The sequence below is a fragment of the Balaenoptera physalus genome (assembly GCF_965194825.1).
Source record: "Balaenoptera physalus genome assembly, chromosome: 18".
Lineage (NCBI taxonomy): Eukaryota > Metazoa > Chordata > Mammalia > Artiodactyla > Balaenopteridae > Balaenoptera > Balaenoptera physalus.
In genome coordinates this window covers 13,293,340-13,306,543 of record NC_138899.1, presented here as the reverse complement: position 1 = coordinate 13,306,543, position 13,204 = coordinate 13,293,340, and the positions used below count along the sequence as shown (strand labels likewise).

Here is a 13,204-nt window from a genome sequence, read left to right as displayed (position 1 = left end):
CAAAATTTTTATTTTAATTGATTATGTTTGTTAGTTCTAGAAATCTGGGGGGTTTTTGCTTAATAATATTATAGTCTCACTTCCATCACTCTTCTTCTCAAGACTCAATTTCTTACAGAATATAAACATTCCATCTTGCAATTAAGGTCTGATATTTCTCACATATGAAATCTTTGACAGTCTGCTCCTTCTGTCCTCTAATTCTGATGTATTTCGCCCATTGTGCCCTTTTGTTGACACTTCCTGTGATTTATTTTTACATGTGCTTCTCATTTTCCTTGGAAATTTTACCAATAGGAATTCTTGGAGACCTAGGTTAAAGTCGTGTTCCCTCAGAGAGTTTTTGCATATGCTTCTGCCAGTTGCCTGGAAGTCCTACCCATCTGGAAATCACTTTAAATTCAATTCTCCACTTGAACTTCAGTTTTAACGTGCAGGTAACAACAAATTTACATGAGCGCTTGATGTTGACGATGATTTCTCAGGGGCAAATTCATTTTCCTTCCATCCAGTGTCAAAGTAAATGCAGACTATTTTACATGCTGTTCCTTTCTGCTTTGTAGTCTTATTTAATATTCCCCCTAACACTGATGTGCAGGATTTTGCAGAGATCTCCTATTAGGACCCCTGCCTTTTTGAGTTCCATGCATTCTGTCCCGTCTTTTATACTTAGGATGAGCATGCATCATTCCATACGCTTTTAAGAATAAAAGTGGGTTCAGTGAATGATTACACCTGAGCAGCAGACGTTAACCAGTACTGTCCTGGGTAAACCAGGAGGTCTGATCACCCTACTCTTCCCGACACAGATTTCTTAGTCTCAAAAGCTTAGCCTCAATAGCACCAGGATTTTGCAGATACTATTTGGAAAGTTGCTGCTTTTGCTGCCTGCCAACGTCTAGCTTTCCGTTTTTATATTTAATTTTTCCCTTTGTGGATTCTTTAGTTTCTTACCAGCTCAGTGAGCATTTTATAGGTGTTTATGAAAATATTTTATTTAGCCATTTTCACCAGTTCCAATTGGAAGGTTGTGCAGTAGAGTTAATCTACTATGTTAGCAGAAACAGGAGTCTTTTCCCTTGCCTTCAAAGGCAATCCAGTGGCTCCATTTAAGCATGAATTTCCTATATCCAGAAATTGGTTGAGTAAGAATAGGGATTAAAAAGCAGGTATTTCGCATTCTAAAAGAGGCCTGTGCTTGCTGTTGTTCTATATTCATGCCTTCTAGCATATTGCTAAGAGCTGGAAACACGATGTGACCTTGTGCTGGAGGAGTTAATAATCTCACTGGGGAGAAAAAGAACACATGGACACGGAAGAGTGATAATCCAAGTCCTATAAGACAAAGCACCCAAAGGGCTTCATGAATAAGAAAAAGAATTTGTAGGACTGACTATCTTAGACTGAGTGGTTAGGGAAAAATTCACAAAAGCTGAACTTCAGCAGTGCTTTCATGAATGGTTAAAAGAAATTTTTTTTAAATTGGAGTATAGTTGCTTTACAATGCTGTGTCTGTTTCTGCTGTACAACGAAGCAAATTAACTGTATGTATACAGATAACCCCTCCCTCTTGGACCTCCCTCCCACCCCCCCATCCCACCCATCTAGGTCATCACAGAGCACCGAGCTGAGCTCCCTGTGCTATACAGCACGGTCCCACTAGCTAACTGTTTTACACCTGGTAGTGTATATATGTCAAACCTAATCTCCCAATTCATCCTGTCCCCCCTTCCCCTCCTGTGTCCACACGTCCATTTCCTGTGTCTGCATCTCTATTCCTGCCCTGCAGATTGGTTCATCTGTACCATTTTTCTAGATTCCACAAATATTTAATATACAATATTTGTTTTTCTCTTTCTGACTTACTTCACTCTGTATGACAGACTCTAGGTCCATCCACATCTCTAAAAATGACTCAATTTCATTCCTTTTTATGGCTGAGTAATATTCTATTGTATATATATATACACCAATGTTCATTGCAGCAGTATTTACAATAGCTAGGACATGGAAGCAACCTAAATGTCCATTGACAGATGAATGGATAAAGATGTGGTATATATATACAATGAATGGTTAAAATTTGAATAGAAGCTTTAAGATTGGCCTTGTTTTAATTCTTTAATATGAATAATATTTGGATTTGTCCCGGCATTTAGAGGAAAAACCAGCACTATTATTCAAACTGTTAGATGGGTTATGTGAATCACAAAATGTTTTGCAAGATGGAGGTAGCTTATTGGATACCAAGGGATCATTTGTGGTGCATATGTAGATTTTTTCTTGGTTTTGTGTGTGAGATTCACATATTTAAAATGTTGCTTCCCCCTCCCAAAAAAAATGTTGCCTCTGATAATGGGATAATATTAAGTATTTAATACCAAATACTATGGTGTTGTTCATCTCCTAGGTGGATTTAAACAGATAAATGGGGCATTTCACCATGTACAATTAGCACCCTAGGAAATTTCTGTGGATTTACCAGTTAGAACACACTTTAGGGTTATTGGTGAGAGGGATTTAGATAATTATATATGTTCCTGAAATGCTTCCTTTGGGTTGAGCTCTTTAGATATAACTAGAATAATGATAAACTATAATGGTGAAAAGAACTTGATAAACATTTCATTGAGATTTGATTGCACCACGACATAAATACTCAACCTAAAAGGCACATATGAATAACACAGTTAGTCTGCAAGATTGTAGTATCTTTGAAAGCAGAATTGTTTATTACTAAGGTTTATATCTCCAGGGTATAGCACAGTACTTTGCACATAGTAGGGCTTTAGAAGATGCTGGTGTTAGTTAACCTGAATAGAAATTAAAAATAATCCTAAACATGTAGGCTGTGCATTCCTCTGTTCTTTAAATCCCTGCATTCAACAAGCAGAGATATAAACTGAATAAAGAATATTTTATGCATCTATATTTAGTTTTCAAATGTTTGTGGAAGGTATTGTGATTAATCCAAAAAGCATAATTTAGGAGCATTAATGTAGTGTTAGCAAGCATTTCCAAAAAGAAAAACAATATGATCAGGCTATGGGCACATTCCCAAATCATGGAGAACAAATTATATGCTATTACATTATCATATAACATATACTCCTATACGTATCATATAATATGCAATCACAGAGACAAAATAAGAATAAGGAAACAGAGCAACTCCAAGAAACTCAGTGGTTTAAGTGCACCTTGAAAAATCCCACTTTCCTAGACTCAAATGCACACAAAATAATAAAAAACAGAGAATGCTTCACCTGCACTGAAATCAGGAAACAACTCTGGCATCATACTACCAGCCTCTAAGACTTTCTTCTAGATATCAAACAGTTAGGACAGATTGAAAGAAGATGCCAGGAATATTCCCAACTCCCCGGTGCAAAGGTGCAAAGGACGTATCAAGTTGTAGGCAGTTAGTGGAGGGCATCTGGAATAACCTCGCTAATCTCCTCCAGCTTAGTATACAAGAGCTCTTTTTTGTCCTTTGAATGATCATTCCTTTAGAACCTCCTGGCTTGTTTCAAGGATGTTTCTGAGAGTATTAATTGTAGGTTTTTTTGACATTGTCCTCATGTCAAGAATCTTCCTGGTTCAACCTCAATAGCTTAGCATTCTCTTGGTGTGGAAAAGGCAGGAAGCGTTCCACGTGGGTCCCGCTCCCTCAGCTGCCGTAGACTATAGTAGGACATAAGGGAGAGGTTCTCTTGCTGTTGACAAAATACAGCTGGGCAAAGTGTATGCACTCAGTGTTTTCAGGCGTGGGACGACAGACAAAGCAAGACTGTGAGCCCCACAATCACCCCAGAGTGCCGTTTAGGCTTAACTTCCTGACCATGGCATAGAGATCTGGAGTCTAACCGGAGCACAGTGGTCCCACTGAGCCGAGGAGGCAGAGGGCACAGTCTGACATTGCCAGCGTGTCTAAAACGTTTGAAACAGAGCACCAGTGATAGAGAGAGAAGGGGCAGAAATATATGGAGATTCCCTGTGACTCCTGGACCAAGGGCCATGCTTGCATGGAGAATCTTCTTTTTTTTTTTTTTTTTTAAATATAAATCTGATTCTTTTTTTTTTAAATTAATTAATTAATTAATTAATTTTTGGCTGTGTTGGGTCTTCGTTTCTGTGCGAGGGCTTTCTCTAGTTGTGGTGAGCAGGGGCCACTCTTCATCACGGTGCGTGGGCCTCTCACTGTCACAGCCTCTCTTGTTGCGGAGCACAGGCTCCAGATGCACAGGCTCAGTAGTTGTGGCTCACGGGCTTTGTTGCTCCACGGCATGTGGGATCTTCCCAGACCAGGGCTCGAACCCGTGTCCCCTGCATTGGCAGGCAGACTCTCAACCACTTTGAAACCAAGGAAGCCCCAGAGAACCTTCTTGAGATTAACCACAAAGAGGCTGTTATGGCATCAGAGATACTAGTGGTCAACGTTGGTGTTCATGTCCAGCTAGAGAGGAAAAACCTCCTAACGCCCCATGAACTCATTTTGCAGAGACAACAGAAAACTGTACCTTAGGAATAAAGACCACACCCTAGAGTAAGGTCTACTCTAGACATGCTTTGAAAAAAACTCTAAAACCAAGTCTGGACAAAACCATAGGAAAAACAGAATTTGGCAGTTGGGTCCTGCTTCTTAAAAGGGCTTGGAAAACATCTTGGGCTTTTCACAAATCTGTCCTTAAATTGTAAAACCAAGTCAACACAATTTCAAGGTGCTTAGCAAGTAATTGATGTGTCTGTTAGAGGAAAAGTCAACAGTCTTCAAAGGACAATAATAGAATATAGAGTCTCTACAATGATTTATTCACAATATTGTTATTATTGTTGTTTTCACTGGTTGTCCTTTAAGAAACCACTGTGATAGGCTGCATGATAACCTTTCCAAAATGTCCTCATCCTAATCCCCAGAACCTGTAAATATGTTACATGCCATAGTAAAATGGACTTTGCAGACGTGATTCCATTACAAACTTTGAGATAAGGAGATTATCCTGAATTACCTGCAGAATTGCAAAAGTTACAGTAAAAAAGAAGGCAAGGGAATCAGAGTCAGAGAGAGGAGATATTCAGGTAAAAGCACAGGTCAGAGAGATTTGAAGATGATACGCTGTTGGCTTTGAAGAGGAAAGAGGGGCCATGAGCCAAGGAATGCGGGTAGCTTATAGAAGACGGAAAACACAAGGAAATGGCTTCCCCTCTGGAGTTTCCAGAAGTAAGGCAGGACTGCCAGCTCTTTGACATTAGCTCAGTGAAACTGGTTTCAGACTTCTGACCTCTGAAAGGGAGTAGGTTTGTGTGGCCTGAAACCACTAAATTTGTGTTAACTGTTACAGCATTCAGAGGAAAGTAATACAAGCCAGACGCTGGACTTAATAGACAAAGATGTTAAAGCAGCTATTTAAATATGTTCAAAAAGTTAAAGGAAAAAATGATTTATTTAGTGAATAAGAGAGTAGCCGAACTTCAGAGAGCAGTGGAGATAAATAGAAATTTGACAATTGACAAGTAAAACAACTGAAAGAAAAACCTCTCAGGGAAGCCTCTTTGATTCTTTCACATGCAATTTCTGTCATTCAGTCAAAATTAATAGATATGCAAGGAGACAGGATCATGTGACCAATAAATATGAGGAAGATGGCAGTCAACGGAAGCAGACCTGAAGGTTATCCAGATATGGAAAGATGAGGACTTTAAAATAACTATGATTATTCAATTCTAGAAAATATTGGAAAAGGTGGACAAAATAGATTAAAAGACAAAGAAATTCACTGACATGGTAGAATTAATAAAGAGAACCAAATGTACATCCTATAAATGAAAAAAAAATGCAATATCTGATACTAGGAATTCAATGGATAGGCTTAGTAGCAAACTGCATACAGTACAAGGCAGGATCCATAGAAAATTTTCAGATAAAAGCACAGAAAAGAAAATAGAATTAAAAAAAAAAAGATCAGTGCGTATTATGATTTAATTTCTTCCTGGGAACTCAGTAACACAAGGGGCTCTCACCCTTCAGGCATTTTTATGTTGTTATTCTTCTATCACTTGATATCATTTGGGCTAATCTAATATCTAATATCAGGTAGATTATATTGAGTGATATTGCTGGGTAAAATTTAAGAATAAAATTAGAACAGGAAATGAAGTTTGACCCCAAATGTTACGTGGCCTTGTAGTTATTAATGTCTTGTTCTACTCCTTCTCAGAACCTCTGGGGGAAAACCAAAACGGCCTGCACTGGCCCAAGAGGACACACAAAGGCACTCAGGTGGGTATGGAGGAGAAGCCTGGAAGCAGCAAGCAAGCTCCTCTGATGACCTCCTTCCCTAAGGGGGCAGCTCCCACCCTGTAGATCACAGGCATGGCTGTCAACCCCAGAGAGTTAAAGAACAAAACTTTGTCTCATGTTAAAAGGAAATTCTGTCGAAATTTCTGTCAACACTTACACTCTCATGGAGGAAACAATGGAGAGGCAACTTCCATATCTCTTTCTATCCCTTCCTTGTGTCTTCCCAAAGGTGGAGGAGTAGCTAAACCTGATCAGTGGCAGCTATGTTCAGAGTGGAAGGGGTAAAGGTAGTTGAGGAGTCAAAGATCTTTACAGAAAAGCCATGACTAACAAAAGCAGAAGAATGTTAGAACTTTCAAAGTCACCATTGTGAAAAGCCTAGTGTATCATGGCAACAATAAGCAACGACTAGAAAACTATGAAAGCAAAAAAGGCTGGAGAATCTGATGACAGAGGGAGGGAGGGAGGAACTAATCTGTATCTAATCTAACCTCTAGCTCTGCCTTCCAAGTTACAGCAAATACAAGGTGTGAAGGATCAGGATAAACAACTAAATGGAATTCAAACAGCCACACCCACAATGTGGAAAACTTCACAGGGCAAACAGCTTGATTTCTTCAGTAAATAAACAGTGATACATAAAGGGAGGGGTAATTCTAATAGATTAAAAGAAATTTAAGAGACATATCAACCAAATGTAATACATAGACCTTGTTTGGATCCTGCTTTCAGAAAAAAAAAAAAAAAAAAAGCAACTGTAAAAGGCACTTCTGAGGCAACCAGTGGAAAGAAAATATGGATTAGATATTAAATAATGTGAAGGAACCATTTTTTATTTTGTTTTGGTTTTATGTGTTTTGAAAGAGATCAATGTTGAAGCATTTATTGGTGAAACTACTATGTTTTCTAGGATTTACTTTTGAATATTCTAGAAAAAACTGTGGGAAGGGATAGAGGAAACAAGACTGGTAAGATGTTGATTATTGATGAAATTAAGCCATGGGTATGTGAGGTCATTTGCTAATTTCTCTATTTTGTGATTATTTGAAAATTTCCATGATATAAAGTTAAAAACGAAGTGGGGGCATTACTGTCTCCCAAGTTCAGAGCAGGTGTGTCTGGGTTCCCCGCCCTCAGGTTCAGGGAACCTGAGTTGCTTCTAGTTCCTAGGCTGTGAGCAGACCAGACAGCTCCCTCTCTGGCAGACAGTCAGAGCTCTGCTCTTTTGTTCTCGTACTTTCTCTGCCTACACCTGGGACAACTGGGCAAAGGGCGTTCAGGTCCCACTCTATTCTCAGAAGTATCATCAATCTCTTTTTTGGCCTCAGTTCCAAACTGCATCCTCCAGCACAATTAGCCCAAAAGTCTTTACTTTGGAAAAGAAAACTGACCCTTTGAATCTAATTTAGCTTGGAGCTTTGTGATTGTATTCTAACAGCAGAACCCAGGAGGGCAGACAGACACCTGCACCTGACCCATGAGTGCAGGAAACCAGTCAGATAAGAGAATGACAGAACTGCTGAGTCAGGGGAGGGTATTCTGAGGATAAAGGAAAATGATGCATGTTCCCAAGCTAAGGTCAACTATCCAGGGTAACAGAGACATTAAAAATTTGAGAAAGTGGGATTGAGTGTTGGAGCAAGTCCTAAGAGAGCATAATAAGGACCTAAGACACGGTGGAAAGAATCACAAATCCTGAAGTCCGCGCACCTAGAGCCCGTGCTCCGCAACAAGAGAAGCCACCGCAGTGAGAAGCCCGTGCACCGCAACGAAGAGCAGCCCCCGCTCGCCGCAACTAGAGAAAGCCCGCGTGCAGCAACGAAGACCCAAGGCAGCGGAAAATAAATAAATAATAAAATATATTCTTAAAAAAAAAAGAAAGAGAGAGAGATGATTTGTTGGTCTGTAAACTGGAGGGAAGAAGGAAAAGGATACAAGAATCTACAGCGACAAGTTGAGATTGGGATGAAGGAGATTGACGTGGCTTTTCTCTGGTGGGCGAAATCTTTGGAATAAGAAAGAGAGAGAGGGAGAGAGAGAAAGGAAAGGGCTAGAATAAAAACAGTGGTATTACTATAAAGGCTATTCTGGCCACGCTTTGGTGACAGCCCAGGAGCTGAGCTGCGCATCAGAGGTGTGGGTGTGGGGAGGAGAGCTACCCAGCTTCTCGGTTCCAAGTGGAATTTTGAACGCAATTCCACACTGTGCATCTGCGCAGAGGGGCAAGTTGGGCCCTCTAGTGAAAGAGCTCATTCCACATGCTATAAAAAAGCCCAGGATAGGACTCCGTGCTTCTACTGTCCAGGGCCTGGGTTCAATCCCTGGTCAGGGAACTAAGATCCCACAGGCCTCGCGTTGCGGCCAAAAAGAAAAAAGAAAAGAAAGCCCAGGAAAAGATGGCTCAGAAGGCAGTGGGTAGAGAGAACACCATCATCCAGAGAAGTTCATTCTCAGAGCCGCTGGCTTTCCTCTTTCTCCTCCACACGCCTGCAGTCTCCTGACAAGCATCCTAACTTAGGTCCAAGTCAGATGTTAAGTCCTAGAAAAGCCTGAAAATCATGGAGAGTTCCTATGGTACCCTTTTCTTTGTTTCAATCATCTATTCCGGCCTTATTCCATAACTGATTCTTAAAATTATTTTTGTTCTGTAAACACGGAGAACATAAGCTTCCAGTAAGTATAATAGCGGTAAAGCTACATTTTCAGAGAAAACAATTACCAGCCTATTCAGTGATTTTCAATTAGTTTATTAATTGTATCAACATATTTACCAGGGTTTTGAATATCCAGAGTAGGCATTTTCTCAAATATTTACATTTAATGATAATTAAATACACACAATTCAAAATCAGCTCTAGCTGTTATAATAGAGAACATATTTTCAAGAGAGGCACAAAAGAGAAGGTATCTAAAGAGAATTAGTGTTTCCTGGAATATTTTCCCACAGAAATCAAAACAATGTTAGATTTTATTTAATACCCAATAAGTACATGAAAAGTACTTCTGTTCCCCTAAAAGTGCTCCTTCCTTCCCCAGGACATGTTGATAATTACTAGTACAACTTGATCATTTTTATAAATTCAATAACAATTTTTAAAATGATCTACAACAATAAAGACATAATTCCCCTATTTGGGAATAATGTATGGACATCTATTATGTCCATACATAATTATGTATGCACAGCTATTTCTATGGACATCTTGGAATTGTCTCAAGGGTATTGTACTGGCTTGCTTTCATCTACACAACTGACTAAAAAGCCTAGTGAAAAACACAGTTTAATAATCTCAAAGCAAAGTTTGAAAAAAAAATTAAAGATATGAAATTTTTTAAAAAGCAAATATTGAAAAATATACAAATAATGCCTTGAGTAGCGTAGGGCCTCAATACAAATAGACCTGCGTATAAAGAAGCAAGAAACTGTCAATGAAAAGATTGGCTTTCTCTTGTCGTGGCGTTAAATACTGAGAGATTTAGGGCAAGTAGGTGAACATCAATTAATATATATATATATATACATATACATATGTATATAATTTTATAAATTTATATATATAAAGTTGGTGAGACTAGATTTCCTCCCAGAGGGCCTTGAGTTCCCAGAGTTCCAATTCTGCACCTGAATACTTTACTGATACGCACGTATCCCATTCTTATACCTACCCAAGGGAGGGTCTCAATAGACAGGTTGCAAAGACCTCGCAGCAGCCCTGCCCTGGCTCTGGCACATCATTACCTCAGTGCACAATATGTACCAAGAGTTCCACCGAGGGAGATAGTCTGGACTTCTCAGAAGTTACAGGTAAAATATCAGCATTTCTTTTTTGGCTGAGTATGTGAAACGCTTCAAGGGTTGTTTGAGTGACTGACTTGCTTTCCTTGCTCTAGGTCCCCGCCTGCTTTGCATCTCACCATCGAGCAGACGGCCTGCTGGAAGTTGTTGCTGACCACCACATAGAGTAACAGGTTGCCAAAGGTGTTCAGGGCAGCCAGTGGTCTAGAAACGATGTACGCCTCATGGATCTGATTCTCAATGGAGCAGCTGATGGAAAGCAGGCGAGATTCAATCCGAATGACCCTCAAGATATGGAAAGGCAGAAAGCATATATAAAACACGAGGAGCAGCAAAATGGTTAGTCTTCGAGCTTTCTGCTTAAGGCAGCTGTGCGTCTGCGGTCCTTGTGTTAGGGTGTAGATAATCATCGTATAGCAAAGCGTCACGATCACCAAGGGGAGGCAGAAGGTGGTCGCGGTCAAAATTAGATTGTACCATTTGATGGTCGTGAGGTCATCTGAACTGGTGAGGTCAAGGCAGGCGGATCTGTTGGTCCGGGTGGTTGATGTGATCAGAAAGGTTATGGGAATGACGGCCACCAGTGAAATGATCCACACCACCCCACAGGCCACCACGGCCCATCGAGTTTTATGGATGGAAAAGCAGCTCATCGGGTGAATAATGACAAAGTAGCGGAAGATGCTGAAACAGGTGAGAAACAGGATGCTGCTATACAGGTTAAAGTGGAAGCCGAAGCGGATAAACTTGCACATGAAATCCCCAAAGATCCAGTTTTCTCCGCTGGCGTAGTAGTGAATCAGGAAAGGCAGGCTGGTGAGGTACAGCAGGTCCGTGCAGGCCAGGTTCAGCATGATGATGGTGCTGCTTCTCCAGGGCCGCATCTTGAAGATGTACGTGGAAATTGCTACTGCGTTCCCGGGAAAGCCCACCAGGAAGATTATGCTATAAATAACAGGGAGGTAGTGTGTCTTGAGTGGGATCTTTTCATCAGTGCAATTTCCAAGAGCAGCTGCATAATTGGGGAAATCAGAAGCATTTGCAAAATCATCTAGTGGCTCATTCATGGTTGTCTCCTTTCATTTTGCAAGAAAACAAGAGAGTGCAGTTTGGCGATACGAATCGAGAGAAAGTACCTCGCTGCTAAAGGAAAAGAGAAAACATTAATGGTAGGGTAATGAAAACAATGATCCACTTTTCAATGAAAATTGCTCTAACAGCCTAAATTTGCCACTTTTTCTCTTTAATCTCCAAAGAGACCCTGCGGAAGAAATTGAATTTCAAAGAAAATGACTGTAAGGCAAGTTACTAAAGACATCTAACAATAATATAAAAGTTAAATACCATGAGAAGTAAAATGAAGGACTGGGGTGGAAAACGCCACGTTGTAGCTGTAGAAGACGACTTGGCCAGGCTGCTGTTGAGGTATGCCCTAGAGTGTCACCATTAGAGACTTAACCACAGCAAGATCCACCACTAATCACGCGTGAGGCACTTCACCAATGTGTTACCTCTAAACTTGACAAAACGCTGAGAACATTTCTTATTATCTCTATTTTACAGAAGAGACTAAAACTGCGACCTGTTCCTGGTAACACATCTAGTGGCACAGCTGGGATTTGAACCTCTGTTTGTCTGACTTAGAATCCATTCTCTTTCCAAACTGCCTTGCTGTGCTGCCTCTCAATCTGGATGACCCTAAATGAGGGATGCAATGGGAAGTGCAAAGGCATGACGAGACTGAATACCAGACATTTCTAAAATGTAGATTTCATGCATTCCAACATTATATGTCTGGTAGATTTCATTTTCAAATTTCAGCTCTTCCAACCCATTTTAACAGCTAACATAATTTGCTCATGTTGTGAGGGTGTGTTTGCAGGGGGAGGTGGAACAACAGCTTCATGCAGTGTTAAGAGCTAGGGTGCTATTGCCAGAGGCCCTGACCTTGACTCTGCTTAGCCAAAGAGTAGTTGTGTGTCCCTAAGCAAGTTGCTTACGCTCTCCAGGGCTGAGAGGAGTGGGATTTTAACCTTTCTTCTTCTTGCTTATCAGTGTTTTCTAAAATTTTGACTGTGAATTTCTGCATGAAGATCATTTAAAAGAAGAATTACTTACAATTAGGTTATTATTCGGATGTAAATGCTGTTGGTAAAATGCATCCACTTACATATTTATGGAGCGCCCACTGTGTATTAATTAGGCACTCTGCCAGGTCCTACAGATACCAAATGAATAACATGCACAGATGTACAAGCCACTATCTCAGTCTACTCGGGGAGATGGACAGAGAAATTATCTTAACAAAATACAACCCTACCTCATGGAACTGTCAATATATCAAAAAAAAAAAAAAAAAAAGACACGAAAAACACTTGGAACACTACTGGGCACATAATAAGTGCTCAATAAATGTTAGGTGTTAATCACTAAGTCCTTTGATAGATGAATAGTACAAGGCTACTGATATTACAAAGAAGGGAGGGAACAGCTACCTAGAGAATAGAAGAGGGCACTAAAGGAACATCATTTAGGAGGGAACATTTAATCTGAAACTAGCAAGAAGAGAGGAAAGGCCTTCCAGACAAAGGGAATAACATGTGCAAAGGCACTGAGGTGTGACAGAGTTCAAGAGGTTTCAAGAGAAATCTCAGAATGCATTTAAACATTTATTACTTTTATTCTGAATGAATTGGGGAAAGAATAGTTCAGGGGTAGGAAGCCTGCCAGGCACTGAGGTGTGACAGAGTCCGAGAGGGCAGCTGTCAGGATCCACACGTGAGAGGCCAGTGCTCGCTGGGACCACGTATCACCAATCGAAAGCGAATGTTTCTCTCCCGGTTCAGTTAATTTACTCTCACTGGTATTGCTATTTGTAGAACTACCACAGACACCAAACTAGGGGTGACAGGAGACAGGCACTGCTGACCAGCAAGGGTGCTGTGAAACCAGGAAACCACAGTGGACAGCTTTTCCCTTGGCCAAAAGCCATAATGGGCTTATGCATGGATAGAAGGCAGTCATTTAAACCCAAAAGAAAATGGTCAGGGTCAGGGAGTCACTGAAGTAGCACTTTCTGAAGTCTGTTCTTAGCAAGTCAAGATTCA

General features: G+C 40.4%; 1 protein-coding gene across 1 annotated transcript; it reads right to left on the bottom strand.

The window, feature by feature from the left end:
- Nucleotides 1–1,571: 1,571 nt before the first annotated feature.
- On the bottom strand, nucleotides 1,572–13,188 carry OXGR1 (oxoglutarate receptor 1). Its single transcript, XM_082434694.1, has one exon. The coding sequence runs from the start codon at nucleotides 11,162–11,164 to the stop codon at nucleotides 10,151–10,153; it is 1,014 nt and encodes a 337-aa protein (XP_082290820.1). The 5' UTR covers nucleotides 11,165–13,188; the 3' UTR covers nucleotides 1,572–10,150.
- Between the last annotated feature and the right edge of the window lie 16 nt (nucleotides 13,189–13,204).

Bases quoted from the DNA above. Each gene is read 5' to 3' on its own strand.
- OXGR1 (XM_082434694.1), bottom strand. From the start codon at position 11,164: ATGAATGAGCCACTAGATGATTTTGCAAATGCTTCTGATTTCCCCAAT.